The 17,033-nt window shown below is 52.7% G+C and overlaps 6 protein-coding genes across 6 annotated transcripts; 3 read left to right on the forward strand and 3 right to left on the reverse strand.

The window, feature by feature from the left end:
- Positions 1-1,403: 1,403 nt before the first annotated feature.
- Positions 1,404-1,769, reverse strand: LOC141971681 (feather keratin 3-like). The gene has a single exon (XM_074929187.1). The coding sequence runs from the start codon at positions 1,767-1,769 to the stop codon at positions 1,404-1,406; it is 366 nt and encodes a 121-aa protein (XP_074785288.1).
- Positions 1,770-3,120: 1,351 nt separating this feature from the next.
- On the forward strand, positions 3,121-3,960 carry LOC141971662 (feather keratin 3-like). Its single transcript, XM_074929153.1, has 2 exons — positions 3,121-3,186; positions 3,574-3,960. The coding sequence occupies exon 2, from the start codon at positions 3,595-3,597 to the stop codon at positions 3,958-3,960; it is 366 nt and encodes a 121-aa protein (XP_074785254.1). The 5' UTR covers positions 3,121-3,186; positions 3,574-3,594.
- A 2,470-nt stretch (positions 3,961-6,430) lies between these two features.
- On the reverse strand, positions 6,431-7,270 carry LOC141971677 (scale keratin-like). Its single transcript, XM_074929183.1, has 2 exons — positions 7,205-7,270; positions 6,431-6,817 (listed from the first exon to the last, which is right to left on the reverse strand). The coding sequence occupies exon 2, from the start codon at positions 6,794-6,796 to the stop codon at positions 6,431-6,433; it is 366 nt and encodes a 121-aa protein (XP_074785284.1). The 5' UTR covers positions 6,797-6,817; positions 7,205-7,270.
- Positions 7,271-8,624: 1,354 nt separating this feature from the next.
- LOC141971678 (scale keratin-like) lies at positions 8,625-8,990 on the forward strand. The gene has a single exon (XM_074929184.1). The coding sequence runs from the start codon at positions 8,625-8,627 to the stop codon at positions 8,988-8,990; it is 366 nt and encodes a 121-aa protein (XP_074785285.1).
- Positions 8,991-13,119: 4,129 nt separating this feature from the next.
- LOC141971673 (feather keratin 3-like) lies at positions 13,120-13,485 on the forward strand. Its single transcript, XM_074929177.1, has one exon. The coding sequence runs from the start codon at positions 13,120-13,122 to the stop codon at positions 13,483-13,485; it is 366 nt and encodes a 121-aa protein (XP_074785278.1).
- Positions 13,486-15,704: 2,219 nt separating this feature from the next.
- LOC141971498 (uncharacterized) lies at positions 15,705-16,430 on the reverse strand. Its single transcript, XM_074928892.1, has 2 exons — positions 16,147-16,430; positions 15,705-16,056 (listed from the first exon to the last, which is right to left on the reverse strand). The coding sequence occupies exons 1-2, from the start codon at positions 16,428-16,430 to the stop codon at positions 15,705-15,707; spliced, it is 636 nt and encodes a 211-aa protein (XP_074784993.1).
- Positions 16,431-17,033: the final 603 nt, after the last annotated feature.

Below are 17,033 nucleotides of genomic sequence, written 5' to 3' on the forward strand. Positions count from 1 at the left end.
TGTGCAGGTGCTCGGTTACCCTCACAGTGGCAAAAGAGGTTTGCACGTTTGAGGCAGAGGCTCCTGTGTTTCAGCTGGTGCCCATTGCCTCTTGTCCTGGCACTGGACGCCTCTGACAAGAGCCTGGACTCATCTTCTCGAACCCTTCCCTTCGTGCGTCTGTGCACATTGATGAGAACCCATCCAGTCCATACACGAAGTAACTGTCACGGTGCTCTGAGGCTCTCACTAGGAGAGAAATTCTCCCTGTCCCTTCAGCATTTTTGTGGTTTAATCCCAGTTGGCATCTAAACAGCCCAGAGCTCCTCGCTCAGTCATCTTCTGCAGGAATGGGTGAGAGAATCAGAGGACTAAAAGTGAGAAAACTGGTGTGTTGGGATAAAGAGTTTAAGAGATGCATGCAAGCCAAGCAAATACGGAATTCATTTTCTACTTGCCATTAGCTCAGGTGTTCAGCCATCTCCAGGACGGCAGGGCGGCCACACTGGCAATGGTTACTTGGGAAGACAAATGCCATCACTCCACAGATCCTCCTTCCTCCTTCTTCCCCCAGCTTCCTATTGCTGAGCATGATGTCCTATGCCATGGAATACTGACGGCCATTTCCCAGGTATGAGCTTACACACTTGCTCCCATCCAGCCTCCTCTGTGCAGATGCCTGAAGATTCTAACATGCTTCTGCAGAGCAGTGGAACCGTGTAGAGTTGTTTCTGCTCGTGGGCTCAGAATCTGAACTGATGGAGCACTGCTTGTACCTACCCTGCTCCCTGTCCTCTGCCCTTTCCCCAGCTCCTGCAAGTCCCTCCACAAGGCTCTCTTTCCCCTGCCTGCTGCCTGCATCCTCCCTCTCCCAGCACTTCCCACCCTCACCTCCCTTGGGCATCGCAAACCCAGCATTTACCCTCCCACAGCTGCTGGGCACCTGCCACCCGGGTTTCCCAAGCTTGGGACAATGAGGGAGTGAGACATGACTTGGATGCAGGAAAACTTTATTGTGCCCAGAGAGGCAGGACAGGCAGTGAGGCAGACCGTGGGCAAGACCAGAGCAGCGGGTTTCCACAAAAAGTGGGAGGCAGGTGGATTTTCTCCAGAGCAAGGCTTTCAGCTCCAGATGCCCCCATGGAGCAACATTCCAGGTGCTGAGGAATTGGCACTGCAGCCTCGAAGAGCCCTTCGAGTCCACATGCTGCCCTGTCCAACATCTGGGAGGAGAGGGGAGGGGAGGGGAGCAGAGGACAGGAGAAGGGGTGACGAAAGGGCCGAGGGTGTGTGGCACTGCCAGCTGCCCAGGTGTTAGCTGTGGCTGCTCAGCACTGCTCAGAGCCTTGTGCCTGCGAGCTCAGCCCTAGAAGGCAGTGGTGATGGCGATTGGGCTGGGGCCAGTGCCTGGGTCTGGGCTGGGTCTAGCAGGGCCCACAGGTGTCCCAGAGCTTCCTGCTGTAGCGGGGCAGGGCACAAGGGCTGCAGGCAGGAGAAGCGTAGGGTCTGCCAAAGGTGCAGAGGCCCCCTGAGCCCAGCGTGGCCCCGGCGCCATAGAGGCCCCCCAGCCCCAGGTTGCCCCCAAAGGCGGGGGCTCCGGACGAGCCCACCACGGCTTGCTGGGGGAAGGAGCTGAGGATGGGGCCGGGGAAGGTGACGACGACGGGCGGCGGCTGGATGAAGGCCGACGAGTCGGGGCACTGCTGGGCGCACAGCTCGTTGCAGCTCTCAGCGATGGGCTGGGGGACGGCGACGCCGCTTTTCGGTGGGCACAGGTCGTAGCAAGACATCTTTCTGTGGGATTGGACAGTGCTGTGCAAGAGAACAGAAATAGCAAGACTGCAGTAGAGTGGATCACCTGAGGTCAAGGACCTATCTCAGGGACCAGGAGGAGAAGCGCTCCCAGACTTACCCTGTTCCCCAAGGAGAAGGCGGCCAGAGCAGAGGATGGGAGAGCCTGGCAGAGGCAGAGCTTTTATACCATCCCCACCATTGCTCAGCTCCCCGAGGGCCAATGTGCAGAGGGGCACTCCCTCCTGCTGATGACAACGATGACAACGATGACAATGGTGCTGTCCAGCTCTTACCCCAACCTGAGTCAGCATCGATCACCACCGCATCACACACAACGTCCGAGCCTTTCCAGGTGTTTCTGCTTCAGGGGCTACATGGCAACAGCATCTCCCTCATGGGGGCTGCACCTGGCAGGAGAGGGCCGCGCTTCTGCAGCTCCTGCCTTCCCCATGCTGGCCTGGGAAGAAATCTCAGCCCTGTGTCCTCAGCTGGGTTCTGCTGGGAGGAGCGTTGCACCTGAGCCCAACAGGGCCATTCCCACTGGGGGCTGCTGCAGCTGAACCTTCAGACAGGACTCCCAGCTCCACAGCACGCTGAGGGCAACCCCTGCCCAGTAGTGGCCAGCATTATTGGGGATCCCACCACACCTGTGAAGGGCTGGTGGGGCTGGGGTAGGAGTGGCACGAGCTTGTGCTGTGTGAGATAAGGAGGGGATTTGTGAATCTTGCAAAAAACAGCTCAGGAGGGAGGAGCACGAGGGGTCTTTCTGCCCCAGACTGGCAGAGGTCGATGACCAACGCCTGCAGGCAGATGGAGGCCGGCTCCGTAGGGCTGGCGAGTGATGCATCGTGCTGAGCATGCAGTGCCGCAGAGGAGTGCCTGTGCTGTGACATTTCGTAACCTCACTCATCTCTAGATTACAGCTGCACGACATATGTCATGTGGCCACTGGTATGCAGAAGGCCTTTGCGAGGGGCCTTCTTGGCCAGTGCCAAGACCCTGCTCTTACTGGTGGCTCTGCAAAAAAAGCATGTGGCAACGTAAGACCAAGCCCTTGGGTAAGAGCTCTGGCATGCAGGGCACTTGCAATCAGCCTTTGCCACGCTGCGTGCCCTCTTACACACCGAGATAATGAAAAGACACTGGGGCTCATTTGGCCCATGAGGTGGCAGCTGGCAAGCGCCCGAGCAGGGTAATTGCAGGGGCTGATAGAGCGGGTTGGGGCTGCTGAGGAAGCGGCGTCAGCACAACAGCCCCGTGCCACGCAGGGAGGAACCAGGGGCTTGTGTGCTATGGGGCACATGCCCCCATCTGACTAGCTCCTCCCCTCACTCGCCACACAGCATAAAAGCTCTGCCCTCAGCGAGCACTGGCATCCATCGCTCCTGCCTCGCTCTGCTCAGGAAAGGGAAGGTGGGTGCCTCTGGGTCTCTGCCTCCTGTGGCAGGGACCGGCTTTGGGCCTCCCTGGCCAGGAGAGCTCTGAGGGCAGCAGGCGTGTGGCAGCTGCCTTGGACAGCCAGGGTGGGCTGAGCCACAGCGGGAGGAGGAGGGAGCCCGGTGGCCGGGACTCACAGAGCCAGGCCCTGCACAGGCTCTCAGGGAGTCTTTGTGTGCCCTCGGAGTGCAGAGAGGAGGGCACTGAGGGGGCAGTTTGGGCTAAGGGCAAGCGTTGGGCACCGAGGTCATGGTGGTTGCTGTGGCCTTTCCTGGTTTGGGGCAGCCCTGGGAAGAGGGCACTGCACAGCTGGGGTATCTCCTCCGCGTTCACGACTTCTGTTCTTGTGGCCGTGTGTTTCAGGCTCAGCTCTCTCACACAAAGATGTCTTGCTACGACCTGTGCCCACCGAAAAGCGGCGTCGCCGTCCCCCAGCCCATCGCTGAGAGCTGCAACGAGCTGTGCGCCCGGCAGTGCCCCGACTCGTCGGCCTTCATCCAGCCGCCCCCCATCGTCGTCACCTTCCCCGGCCCCATCCTCAGCTCCTTCCCCCAGCAAGCCGTGGTGGGCTCGTCCGGAGCCCCCGCCTTTGGGGGCAACCTGGGGCTGGGGGGCCTCTATGGCGCCGGGGCCACGCTGGGCTCAGGGGGCCTCTGCACCTTTGGCAGACCCTACGCTTCTCCTGCCTGCAGCCCTTGTGCCCTGCCCCGCTACAGCAGGAAGCTCTGGGACAACTGTGGGCCCTGCTAGACCCAGCCCAGAAAACCCTGAGACCCTGGGCATCTCAGCTTCACATCTCCTCTCCTTCTCCTCTCTCCACGCTGCCTCTCCTCCTCCATGCTCCTGTCCATCCCCAGAGGCACGTAGCCACCGGCCTCCCACAGGGCACTTCTTGTCTCTCCAGCAGTCACCGCCTGGCAGCAGCCTGAAGGAGCAGCTCTCTTGAAACCCACAGGGACAACCTGCCTGCCTCTGCCTGTTGTGTCTTTCTCCAGTTGTTGTTTCCTGCACTTACAATAAAAGAATCCTGCATCTAATTCCTCTGTCTTTGTTTTTCCTTTCACTGAGCCATGTGGTTTTCAGGGCTCTCTCACCCTGCACGTGACCCCCCTCATCTGGGCCAGTGTCGTCTCTCTGTCCCAGCAGATCTGGGCTGAGCTGCCTTTGGGGAGACCCCACAGCCCTGGCAGCTCTGGCCACACACAGCCCTACAGCTGAGTTCCAAGGGCCCTGCCTGAACACCGACACATCTGCTGCCTGCAGGACCTGCAGCCCTTGGGCGTTTGCAGACCTGGAGCTTCCCTGGGCATGAGTGTGGCTGCCCCAGGGGCTGGGAGCCACCCAGGGACAATGGGTGTTGTGACTCCAGCCCCTTTGTGCCCCCATGGCTCTCTCTGAGCCCCTGGGGGAGAAAGCAATAGGGATGCTTCCATTTCCTCTTCCCTATCACATTCCCTTTCCCTTCTCTTTCCTCTTCTTCCTTCTCTTTCCATCTTTCTTCTCCCTCTTCTTTTTTTTTTTTTTTTTTCTCAGAGTCCTCTTCCCTTTCACCTCTTCTCACCCTTCCCCATCCTTTTCCTGTGTATTCTTCTCCTTCACCATCCCTTTCCCATCCTTTTCTCCTTCCCCTTCTGACACTCAACACAGAACAAGAGACAGAAAATGACAGAAGTAGCTGCCTGATTCCTGAGGCAGGAGCCTTTGCAGGGCATCTTGTTATGGTGCTGCCTCAGCAGGATCACCCAGACCCCCTGTTCAGCACTGTGTCCACACGGCTTTTGCAAATCTCCAAGAACATCGACTTTACAACCTCCTGGAATAACCTGTGCCAGTGCTCGGTCATCCTCACAGGGGCAAAAGAGTTTTGGGCTGTTGGGGCAGAGCCTCCTGGGTTTCAGCTGGTGCCCATTGCCTCTTGTCCTGGCACTGGACACCTCTGACAAGAGCCTGGACTCGTCTTCTCGATTCCTTCCCTTCAGGTATCTGTGCACATTGATAAGAACCCACCCAGTCCTGCTTGGAGCCAGGAGGAACAGACACGGTGCTCTGAGGTTCTCCCCAGGAGGCAGCTGCTCCTTGTCTCTTCAGCATTTTTGTTGTTTAATCCCAGCTGGCAACTAAACTGCCCAGAGCACCTCGCTCACTCCTCCACTGCTGGCATGGGTGAGTGAATCAGAGTGCTAGAAGTGAGAAAACTGGTGTGTTGGGATAGAGTTTAAGAAATGCATGCAGCCAAGCAAATACGAAATTAATTTTCTACTTGCCATTAGCTCAGGTGTTCAGCCATCTCCAGGACGGCAGGGCGGACACACTGGCAATGGTTACTTGAGAAGACAAATGCCATCACGCCACAGATCCTCCTTCCTCCTTCTTCCCCCAGCTTCCTGTTGCAGAGCATGATGTCCTATGCCATGGAATACTGACGGCCATTTCCCAGGTATGAGCTTACACACTTGCTCCCATCCAGCCTCCTCTGTGCAGATGCCTGAAGATTCTAACATGCTTCTGCAGAGCAGTGGAACCGTGTAGAGTTGTTTCTGCTCGTGGGCTCAGAATCTGAACCGATGGAGCACTGCTTGTACCTACCCTGCTCCCTGTCCTCTGCCCTTTCCCCAGCTCCTGCAAGTCCCAGCACAAGGCTCTCTTTCCCCTGCCTGCTGCCTGCATCCTCCCTCTCCCAGCACTTCCCACCCTCACCTCCCTTGGGCATCGCAAACCCAGCATTTACCCTCCAACAGCTGCTGGGCACCTGCCACCCGGGTTTCCCAAGCTTGGGACAATGAGGGAGTGAGACATGACTTGGATGCAGGAAAACTTTATTGTGCCCAGAGTGTCCAGACAGGCAGTGAGGCAGAGCGAGGGCAAGAGCAGAGCAGCAGGTTAACACAAAAAGTGGGAGGCAGAGGGATTAACTCCAGAGCAAGGCTTTCAGCTCCAGATGCCCCCATGGAACAGCATTCCAGATGCTGAGGAATTGGCCCTGCAGCCTCGAAGAGCCCTTCGAGTCCACATGCTGCCCTGTCCAATATCTGGGAGGAGAGGGGAGCAGAGGACAGGAGAAGGGGTCAGGAAAGGGCAGAGGGTGTGTGGCACTGCCGGCTGCCCAGGTGTTGGCTGTGGCTGCTCAGCACTGCTCAGAGCCTCGTGCCCGCCAGCTCAGCTCTGCGTGGGGTTCGTGTTGGCGATTGGGCTGGGGCCAGTGCCTGGGGCTGGGCTGGGTCTAGCAGGGCCCACAGGTGTCCCAGAGCTTCCTGCTGTAGCGGGGCAGGGCACAAGGGCTGCAGGCAGGAGAAGCGTAGGGTCTGCCAGAGGTGCAGAGGCCCCCTGAGCCCAGCGTGGCCCCGGCGCCATAGAGGCCCCCCAGCCCCAGGTTGCCCCCAAAGGCGGGGGCTCCGGACGAGCCCACCACGGCTTGCTGGGGGAAGGAGCTGAGGATGGGGCCGGGGAAGGTGACGACGACGGGGGGCGGCTGGATGAAGGCCGACGAGTCGGGGCACTGCCGGGCGCACAGCTCGTTGCAGCTCTCAGCGATGGGCTGGGGGACGGCGACGCCGCTTTTCGGTGGGCACAGGTCGTAGCAAGACATCTTTGTGTGAGAGAGCTGAGCCTGAAACACACGGCCACAAGAACAGATGTCGTGAACGCGGAGGAGATACCCCAGCTGTGCAGTGCCCTCTTCCCAGGGCTGCCCCAAACCAGGAAAGGCCACAGCAACCACCATGACCTCGGTGCCCAACGCTTGCCCTTAGCCCAAACTGCCCCCTCAGTGCCCTCCTCTCTGCACTCCGAGGGCACACAAAGACTCCCTGAGAGCCTGTGCAGGGCCTGGCTCTGTGAGTCCCGGCCACGGGGCTCCCTCCTCCTCCCGCTGTGGCTCAGCCCACCCTGGCTGTCCAAGGCAGCTGCCACACGCCTGCTGCCCTCAGAGCTCTCCTGGCCAGGGAGGCCCAAAGCCGGTCCCTGCCACAGGAGTCAGAGACCCACAGGCACCCACCTTCCCTTTCCTGAGCAGAGCGAGGCAGGAGCGATGGATGCCAGTGCTCGCTGAGGGCAGAGCTTTTATGCTGTGTGGCGAGTGAGGGGAGGAGCTAGTGAGATGGGGGCATGTGCCCCATAGCACACAAGCCCCTGGTTCCTCCCTGCGTGGCACGGGGCTGTTGTGCTGACGCCGCTTCCTCAGCAGCCCCAACCCGCTCTATCAGCCCCTGCAACTACCCTGCTCGGGCGCTTGCCAGCTGCCACCTCATGGGCCAAATGAGCCCCAGTGTCTTTTCATTATCTCGGTGTGTCAGAGGGCACGCAGCGTGGCAAAGGCTGATTGCAAGTGCTGTGCATGCCAGAGCTCTTACCCAAGGGCTTGGTCTTACGTTGCCACATGCCTTTTTTGCAGAGCCACCAGGAAGTCCAGGGCGCTGGCTCTGTCCAAGAAAGCACCTCGCAAAGGCCTCCCGCAGACCAGTGGCCACATGACATATGTTGTGCAGCCGTAATCTAGAGAGGCGCGAGGTTACGAAATGTCACAGCACAGGCACTCCTCTGCGGCACTGCCTGCTCAGCACGAAGCATCACTCGCCAGCCCTACGGAGCCGGCCTCCATCTGCCTGCAGGCGTTGGTCAACGACCTCTGCCAGTCTGGGGCAGAAAGACCCCTCGTGCTCTTCCCTCCTGAGCTGCTTGGTGCAAGGTTCACAGATCCCCCCTGATGGCACATGACACAAGCTCGTGCCACTCCTACCCCAGCCCCACCAGCCCCTCACAGATGTGTTGGGACCCCCCTTGCCTGGGGCCAGTACTGGGCAGGGGCTTCCCGTAGGGTGCTGTGGAGCTGGGAGACCTGTCTGAATGCTCAGCTGCAGCAGCCCTCGGTAGAAATGGCCCCACTGGGCTCTGGGGGAGCTCTTCTCCCCGCGGAATCCAGCTGCGGGTACAGGGCTGAGATGTCTTCCCAGGACAGAGCACGGGGCAGGCAGGAGCTGCAGAAGCACGGCCCTCTCCTGCCGGGCGCAGCCCCCAGCAGGGAGATGCTGTTGCCATGTAGCCCCTGAAGCAGAAACATCTGGAAAGGCTCTGAGATGGTGAGTGCTGCTGTGGTGAGGGGATGCTGACTCAGGGTGGGGCAGGAGCTGGACAGCACCATTGTCATCTTTGTCATCGTTGTCATCAGCAGGAGGGAGTGCCCCTCTGCACATTGGCCCACGGGGAGCTGAGCAATGGTGGGGATGGTATAAAAGCTCTGCCTCTGCCAGGCTCTCCCATCCTCTGCTCTGGCCGCCTTCTCCTTGGGGAACAGGGTAAGTCTGGGAGTGCTTCTCCTCCTGGTCCCTGAGATAGGTCCTCCACCTCTGATGCTCTTCCGCTGCTATTCTACTTCTATCTCTGTTCTCTTGCAGAGCACCGTCCGATCCCACACAAAGATGTCTTGCTACGACCTGTGCCCACCAAAAAGCGGCGTCGCCGTCCCCCAGCCCATCGCTGAGAGCTGCAACGAGCTGTGCGCCCGGCAGTGCCCCGACTCGTCGGCCTTCATCCAGCCGCCCCCCGTCGTCGTCACCTTCCCCGGCCCCATCCTCAGCTCCTTCCCCCAGCAAGCCGTGGTGGGCTCGTCCGGAGCCCCCGCCTTTGGGGGCAACCTGGGGCTGGGGGGCCTCTATGGCGCCGGGGCCACGCTGGGCTCAGGGGGCCTCTGCACCTCTGGCAGACCCTACGCTTCTCCTGCCTGCAGCCCTTGTGCCCTGCCCCGCTACAGCAGGAAGCTCTGGGACACCTGTGGGCCCTGCTAGATTGTCTTCCTGCGCCTCCGTATCTGTCGTGATTGGAGAAATTTAGAAGTTTATCCTGAATATTGCAACCATTAGTATTTTCCAGAAAGCTTTTATTTTGCTGTTCTTACTATTTTACTTTCACTCTGGTTTCCCACATCTCTTCCCTTGTTTTATGTTATGTACATTTTTTATATCTTACATTTTTCTGGGTTCTTTCACTCTGTACTTTTCTTTATTGTTTATGTCATAAACCTCATGTAATTTTTGCTTTTATTTAGCCTTTGCTGAAGTTTAATCCTGACAACTGTAAGAGTTGAAATTTTGAGCTTGATGTTTTCATTTCTCGTTGTTCCTATGTCTTCCTATAATCTGTTTTGTATTCTGTGATTTTTTTCAACTTGTTTTTCCCAATAAATCTTTTATGCATCAAATTTTTAGCACTTTTTTTTTTTTTAATTATTGTTATTTATTCTGAACATTGTTGAGCGTTCCCCTGACTTTATACCATTCATAATACAGGTGATGTTCTGCTCCACTGCCGGAGTGCATATTCTCTGTTCCCTTCCAATGATGTGGTGTATTCCTCTTTTTGATGTATTTTCTGCTAGCGATTATTATGACTTTTCATTCTCGGCCAATTTAGTTTATATTCTGTGGAGAGAGTAACCTTGTTAAAGAATCAAAATAGCTCTTTCCATCCTGTATATGTTTTCGTTCTTTTAAGGCTTTTTTTTAACTTCAAAATTTATTCCTGAGAGGTTTTTTCCTTGTCTCTTCTGCTTAGATATTCATGTATAATATGATTATCTATATATTTTAGAATAAATACTGAATTTTCTCTGTTTGATTCTGTTACTATTATGATATAAAACCTTCACTTTAATTATATTCCATGAAAATACATTCTAAATTCTCTCCCCTGATGCATTTTTCACACTTCCTTAGTTTAAGAGTTACTTTGAGACACTAATAGGTCTCCAGACCAGTGAAACACTCCTGTCTCCCATTTAAGATGCAGAAATTATGACTGATTTTGAAAATATCACCTTTCAACTCTCTTAATCTCCTGTCTTTAACATCCAGCTTTTCAAGTTCACCCTTTCTGATTGCCTGAAGTTCTAAAGAGCACTGGAGAGAACAGGAAGTTTTTATCGCAGCGCGTCAGGCTCCTGCTGAAGAGAGCTGGAGATGTTCTGTGAAAGGAGCAGCCTACCCTGCGTGTCACAAAAGGGAAAGCAGGGCAGGGACACAGCTGGCCAGCCTGCGGCGGCTACAAACCACAATCTGATTAGGGGAGTGATATGACTGACGGTGTCTCCCTCTTTAGACTGATGCTATTACTCACCATTGGGACACAAGTCACATTACAACAACAAAACAGCGAGCGTAAATCGTCAGTCAGCGTTCTAAAGCGCTTTGACACCCTTTGTTCCTCAGTTGCTTGAGAAAATCTGCAATAAGCACTTTTTTTTTTTTTTTTCCTCCCCCCATGGGAACCCCCAACATTTATTTTGTAATTCAGAGAGCGCTTAAATAACAATGTTATAAAATAAAAAGTAATGCTACCAAGGGGAGAGAGGAAATAGAGGACTTTGATGTGGGAGAGGGTTTGTTGCCCTGAGACAGAGTGATGAGGCACAACTTGCTCTGACTCGCAGCATTTGTGGTAAAATGTAAATCTAGGCAAAAAAGCCACCCCCAAGCTGGGAGATGTGAACTGCAATAATTCACTTTATATACCCGAGGAGTGTTTTGTTTTGTTTTGTTTTCCCCTGCAACAAATGCGTGGTAGTTTTTGTTGAGGAAACAGTCACTTTAGCCAGCTGTTGTTTCCATTTACCTCCCCAGCTACAACTCCTCCTAAACTGCAACAATACATGTCAGGAAACAAGCAAACCAAAAAAACAAACACAATTCTTTTATCACCTGAAAAGGAAAAATATTGGGGGTGAAGCCGTGTCACAAGAAGAAATATTCAGCTTAAGGACTGCGGGAGTTCAGACCAGATATTTCAGCCCTGGGGGTCTTCTCGGGGATGACAAGGAGAAGGGTCTGTAAAATGCCTTGGACATGGGTAAAAACCTAAAAATTGGAATAAAAGATATTGACTGTCCTCGGAAAAAAAGATCAGAAAAAACTGTCAATATTCACAGAGGTATGCAGAATATTTTCTGGAAATGATATCTCGAAATAACGACATTTCCACCTGATACACAGCAAACGTGACATCTTATACTACAAGAGGATTTGATCAAGAATGTTGAAAGGATTTTTTTTTAATGAAAGAACTAGATTAATATTGACCTATGACTTGCAGCGGCACAAATCGTGTTCTAATTAAAATAATGAGGCGCACCACCTTGTTTCCTGTACATTAAAGCAAACGTGATTGTGTAACACTGAAGCATCTAAATCACTCACGCATTTTCATGCATTAACACGACAACAAACATTATCTGGGTTGCACACCAACTAATGAGTGTTTGTGAAATCCTTACAAAGTATTTTTTTTTTTTTTTTTCCCCTCAGGAAGCACCAGAACATAGTTGATAAGAGTTAACGCCCTAACATCTAACAAGAAAATACCCTTTATCCGTTTCTCTGATTTTTCCTCAAAATTGTACGTGTTTTGGTGAATCGTGGGCAGGGATGGGACTTCATACAGTTCTCGGTGGTCATTTCTTTGACTTCCTAGCTCAAATCACTGTCAGCAGAAACACGGGCTCCTTTAAAACTGAATTTCAATTCCTACTTTTAGTGAAAAAAAAAAAAAAATTGTTTTTGCATAGGATTGAGTTGCCACTCCAAAGGCTGTTCCATGGAAAGCTGTTGGGGAACTGTCGTGTGTTGTATGATTTCAGCTGATATTCACGACCACTTGAAATCCATCTTAGGTCAGTAAGGTCTGCTTAAGTTAGGGGTGGAAATGACAAATTTCTGGTTAGTCCTAGGATAAGATGCACTCTCTGTCCGTTTAGACAGATTTAAAGGGCTATTAAGGAAAAATGTACATGTCAGCCAAAGATGAGTCTTACAAAATCTCTGAGCAGACAAGCTTGTGACAACTTTGTAAAGGAAGAAGTAACACGTGGAGTCAGCTTAATGCACAGAGTAATTCCAGTGAGGTTACTCTAATGATACCAGGAATTACACTATCCAATTAAGACCCAAGATTAAAGAAATCATGATGGTGCAACATGGACAACACATGGTGTGAGAATCGGAATAAAATGACAACCGCAATAAACACAAAACTTTCAACGCTTGAAGCTGTTAAACAATTTCTGTCGCGCAGCCAGACGCAATTCCCCCAGCACCAAGCAAGTTTCAAACCCTGTAGGAATGCTGAGAAACTCTATATAAGCTCCAGTCCCTAAATTCATCAGACACTTCTTTCAGCTTATTTGCCTCGTTGACCTTAGTGAGTATAATTTTTTATTTTTTTTTTAGTTCTCTCTATTTACTTAATCGGAACCTATATCAGAGTAGCTGTAGAAGATTTCTATAGGTATGCTTAGATTGTAATCAGCATTACATTGTTTTTGTCTGTAACTACTTAGTGAAAACAGTGGTTAATGCAGGATTTGGGAGATTGGGTGTGAGTGGAAAAACTGGGAAATGGGTTCCAGTGTTCTAAACCAATTACAAGCTCAAAAGTCACAGAAGAAAAAGCTGCCATTCCAGATAATTATTTTAACATTTTATAGAACTTAAATGTATAAGATGACCACATTTTTAACTGTACTCAGTGGCATTCTGGGGGACATAAATCTTCCTATTTCAAGCAAAGCCACATCCAGCTTGGGTCTGTTTCCCCACTTTGGAGAACTTGGCGGTAGATGAGATGGAGGATCTTACATTGTTCTTCAGGGTGTTAGCTACACCCGTGTAAGGTCAGAGGATATATCTGTGAGGTCTGGTCATTCCTGGGGTGACCTTTATACGGTCGGAAAGTTTGGATCCAGGTGCTCAGCTGCTGTTATTCAAGTTGATCAGGGCTGCACATAAAACATACACCATGGGACAGGAAAACACAATAAAGTAACTTATTCCTACCACCATATTGAAATTTATCTCATAAACCTTCTGAAATTTTTTTAGTCTTTTCCATCTCTATCTATTGCAAACCGATCTCCACTCCTGCAAGATGTCTTGCTACGACCTGTGCCCACCGAAAAGCGGAGTCGCCGTCCCCCAGCCCATCGCTGAGAGCTGCAACGAGCTGTGCGCCCGGCAGTGCCCCGACTCGTCGGCCTTCATCCAGCCGCCCCCCGTCGTCGTCACCTTCCCCGGCCCCATCCTCAGCTCCTTCCCCCAGCAAGCCGTGGTGGGCTCGTCCGGAGCCCCCGCCTTTGGGGGCAACCTGGGGCTGGGGGGCCTCTATGGCGCCGGGGCCACGCTGGGCTCAGGGGGCCTCTGCACCTTTGGCAGACCCTACGCTTCTCCTGCCTGCAGCCCTTGTGCCCTGCCCCGCTACAGCAGGAAGCTCTGGGACACCTGTGGGCCCTGCTAGACCCAGCCCAGCCCCAGGCACTGGCCCCAGCCCAAATGCCATCACCACCCCCTTGTAGGGCTGAGCTGGCCGGCACGAGGCTCTGAGCAGTGCTGAGCAGCCACAGCCGAGCCAACGCCTTCTCCTGCCCTCCCTTCTCCTCCTGGCCATTGGACGGGGCAGGATCTGGACCTGAAGGGCTCTGTGAGGCTGCAGGGCCAAGTCCTCGGCATCTGGAATGCTGCACCAAGGGGGCATCCAGAGTAAGAAAGCATGCTCTGGAGAATATCCCTCTGCCTCCCTCAACACATGGCATCAGCCTCTCTCGTCTTGCGCAAGATCTCCCTGACAGCCTCTCCTGCCCCTCTGGGCATAATAAAGTTTTCCTGCATCCAAGTCATGTCTCACTCCTTCCTTGTCCCAAGCTAGCGAGAGCCTGGAGGCAGGTGCCCAGCACCTGTGGGAGTTAGGTAAATGCTGGTCCTGAGTTGACCAGTTGAGGTGAGGGTGGATGTTGCTGGGAGAGGGAGGATGTAGGGACAAGAGAGCCTTGTGGTGGGACTTGCAGGAGCCTGGGAAAGGACAAAGGGCAGGACAGGTCCTGGCAGTGATCCTTTGCCTCATCTTCTGAGCCTGGGAGTGGCACCAACTCCTGCTGCTCCACTGATTCTGGGTGATACCTTGGACTGGGGAGCTCCCTGAGTTACCTCTAGGACTCCGGGGCCCTTCTTGGCTATGGGATTTCAGCCTTTTCCATGCTCAGCAGCAGGTACTGCAGCCCATAATGTTCACACCAGTACAGCAGGTTCCTCCACAGCAGCTCTGGGCCATGATAAAGGTAGCAGGAACATCCCTGGTTAATCTCCTAAAAGTGTTAATGTCCTTTTTAATTGGATTAATGATCTACATTCTTCCTATCTTGGTTCTTATTTTATGATGGTTGAGGATATTTGACTAATTTCAGAAATTCGGGGATTTTGGACTCTGTCAATGAAGGAGAGGTTTGTATTGTTTTCCTCTAACTTTCATTCTTATTAAAGTTCTGCTGCGTAATACAATGAGATTTCTGCTTCCCCACCCCCCTTTTAAGTGTAGCTTGATTAATGGTTTTATAGGTCATGAGGTTCAGCTTTTGGTATCTCGTTTCCAACCCCATCACTGGCAGACAAAAGCAGTTCATAAACACCGCAGAAATCCCAGAAATCTTACCTTTCGCGGGGCTTTCCCAATGTTCCCTTGGCTATTGTTGTTTTATGATAACAAGAACATTTAAAGCTAAGAAAATACCCCACATTTTCTTCAACATTTAACTGAGATCTTCTGCCAAGGAGAGCAGTCTGTGAACTCAGCTGAGCTCAATGCTCAACCCACACCATACATCCCATCCTGGTATCTATGAATGATGGCTCAGAAAACCACGCCTTCAAAGAAAAATGTACAAAATACATCAGTGAGAACTAGTAGTGAATTTCAAATATCACAAAGGATTTCCTGCGCAGGAAAAAAAACAACTGTAAAAATTTTCATTTTCCCATAATAAGCTATTCTGATTTTTAAATCCAGTTATAGAATTAAACAGAAATCAAATCCCTACATGGAATGCCTTTCAATGTAATGGCACGAATATAGAAAACTATTTTCAGGACATTTATAGAACAGTTTGCACTGACAGAAAACTTCTGAAGAGTACCTATCAAATAAAGTACTGCAAACACCCCAAAATTAAACAGACATACTAAAGAACTGCACGAAGGGCTGAAAAAATGTTCATTTTTTGTCATGACACTTGGAATACTGAGGGAGTCCAGTCTCTCCTCACCTGGACAAGAGTGAATATTGCTCCAAGAGAAGGCTGAGGAACAAATGAAAACCAGAGAGTCTCTTGTGCAACACCGTGAGCTTTTAATGTGAAAGAGAAGGCGAGCAGCCAGTTACAGAAAATCAAGGCAATACAAGGACAAAGGTGTGATGCGGGTGTCATGCTCTGGTACCAGTGCCTCGCTCAGGACACAGGGCACAGCCAGGGTGATGGAGGGATGCAGGGGATGGCGAGGCTGAGCCGTGCAGCCAGGGCACCCAGGGGCACGGGGCAGGGGGCTGCTGGGCACACACAGCCACCTCCTGTCCCCGTGCCAGGGCAGCTGATGCATGCTGCTAGTCCCCGTGGCTCTTGCTCCATGTCCTTGTGCCTGGGCCTGGTTCCAGGGCTGTTGCTGGTTCTGGGCACCATGCTGGGGACTTTAGAAAGCCCCACAGCTCCCGCGGCGGGACCTGCCCCACCTCTGAGCTCCGGGGAGGTAATACCCCGGGCCACAGGAGGACAAGCCAGAGCTGTAGGACCTCCCACAGTTGCCAAAGCCACTGGACCCACGTTGGCCCCCATAGCCCAGGGAGCCCCCGTAGCCCATGGCATCTCCAGAACCTAGGGAATGGCCGCACCCAAAGGAGCCCCCGTAACCTCCCAAGCCAAAGGAACCCCCATAGCCCCGGGAGCCCCCATAACCACTCAAGCCCCCAAAGCCCAGGGAGCTGCCGTAGCCCCCCAGACCAAAGGAGCTCCCATAGCCTCGGGAGCCCCCCAGACCCAGAGAGCTCCCGTAACCCCTATAGCCCCCCAAACCAAAGGAGCCCCCATAGCCAGCTGAGCCCCCATAGCCAGTCAAACCCCCCAGACCCAGGGACCTCCCATAGCCCCCAAAGCCTCCCAAACCAAAGGAGCCCCCATAGCCCTGGGAGCTTCGGGAACTGAAGGAACGCCCCAGCCAGGCTGGGCCTGACGACCCCACAGCGCTCTCCTGAGGAAAAGAGCTCAGGATGGGGCCTGGGATTGTCACCACAGCCGGCGGGGGGAAGATCACAGCTCTGGAGTCGGGGCACTGCTGCACACATGGCTCATTGTAGCTCTCGGCAATCGGCTGAGGGCAGGTCACCCCGCAGGGGCTGCAGGACTCCCTGTAGCAGGACATCCGCCTTGTGATGGCTGTGAGTCTGCAATGCACAGCGCTAAGGGGTTTTAAGGTAAATGAAAAAATAGTAGAGCTGGGCTGGGAGGAGATGAACCAAGATTATTAAGCTGTAACTCTGTGTCTGCGATATCAGAAGTTAACAAGAAAATGGATATATTTATCCATACTAACAAATAAAACTCATTCTTTTATTAACTCAATTTTATCCTTTCTTTCTTCTCATCTTGATCACCTTTATAAATAATTTGATGTGAAACAGAAATTCAGTACTAGATAAATTAGATAGATCTGTCTACAGCAACTTAGAGTAGGAGAAAAGTTTCATTGACTCTATTTATTCAGACTTTATGAGGTGTAAGTCACCCCAAGTATTTCTATAGCTTGGAGATCTACTTCCTATCCTAATGCAGTCATTTCTGATGCTGTTTCTGGACAAAGACACATTTTCAGAAGGAAACAAAGGACATGTGTCTGTAAAAACACATTCAAGCATCGTCTCCGTGACCAAAACATTGTTAAAGTAAATGCTAATAGTAGTAGAAAGAATGAGTGAAATCACTCTTACCTTGTTCACTGTGGAGACCGAGACAAGAGAAATCGATA

Source organism: Athene noctua, chromosome 29 (assembly GCF_965140245.1).
Source record: "Athene noctua chromosome 29, bAthNoc1.hap1.1, whole genome shotgun sequence".
In the NCBI taxonomy this organism is placed as follows: domain Eukaryota; kingdom Metazoa; phylum Chordata; class Aves; order Strigiformes; family Strigidae; genus Athene; species Athene noctua.

What these genes read in the sequence shown, in the direction of transcription:
- LOC141971678 (XM_074929184.1), top strand. Translation starts at nt 8,625, where the DNA reads ATGTCTTGCTACGACCTGTGCCCACCAAAAAGCGGCGTCGCCGTCCCC.
- LOC141971662 (XM_074929153.1), top strand. Translation starts at nt 3,595, where the DNA reads ATGTCTTGCTACGACCTGTGCCCACCGAAAAGCGGCGTCGCCGTCCCC.
- LOC141971681 (XM_074929187.1), bottom strand. Translation starts at nt 1,769, where the DNA reads ATGTCTTGCTACGACCTGTGCCCACCGAAAAGCGGCGTCGCCGTCCCC.
- LOC141971673 (XM_074929177.1), top strand. Translation starts at nt 13,120, where the DNA reads ATGTCTTGCTACGACCTGTGCCCACCGAAAAGCGGAGTCGCCGTCCCC.
- LOC141971498 (XM_074928892.1), bottom strand. Translation starts at nt 16,430, where the DNA reads ATGTCCTGCTACAGGGAGTCCTGCAGCCCCTGCGGGGTGACCTGCCCT. An exon ending in GGCTTTGGGGGCTATGGGAG is followed by an intron (nt 16,057 to 16,146) that starts GTCCCTGGGTCT and finishes GGGTTACGGGAG; the next exon opens with CTCTCTGGGTCTGGGGGGCT.
- LOC141971677 (XM_074929183.1), bottom strand. Translation starts at nt 6,796, where the DNA reads ATGTCTTGCTACGACCTGTGCCCACCGAAAAGCGGCGTCGCCGTCCCC.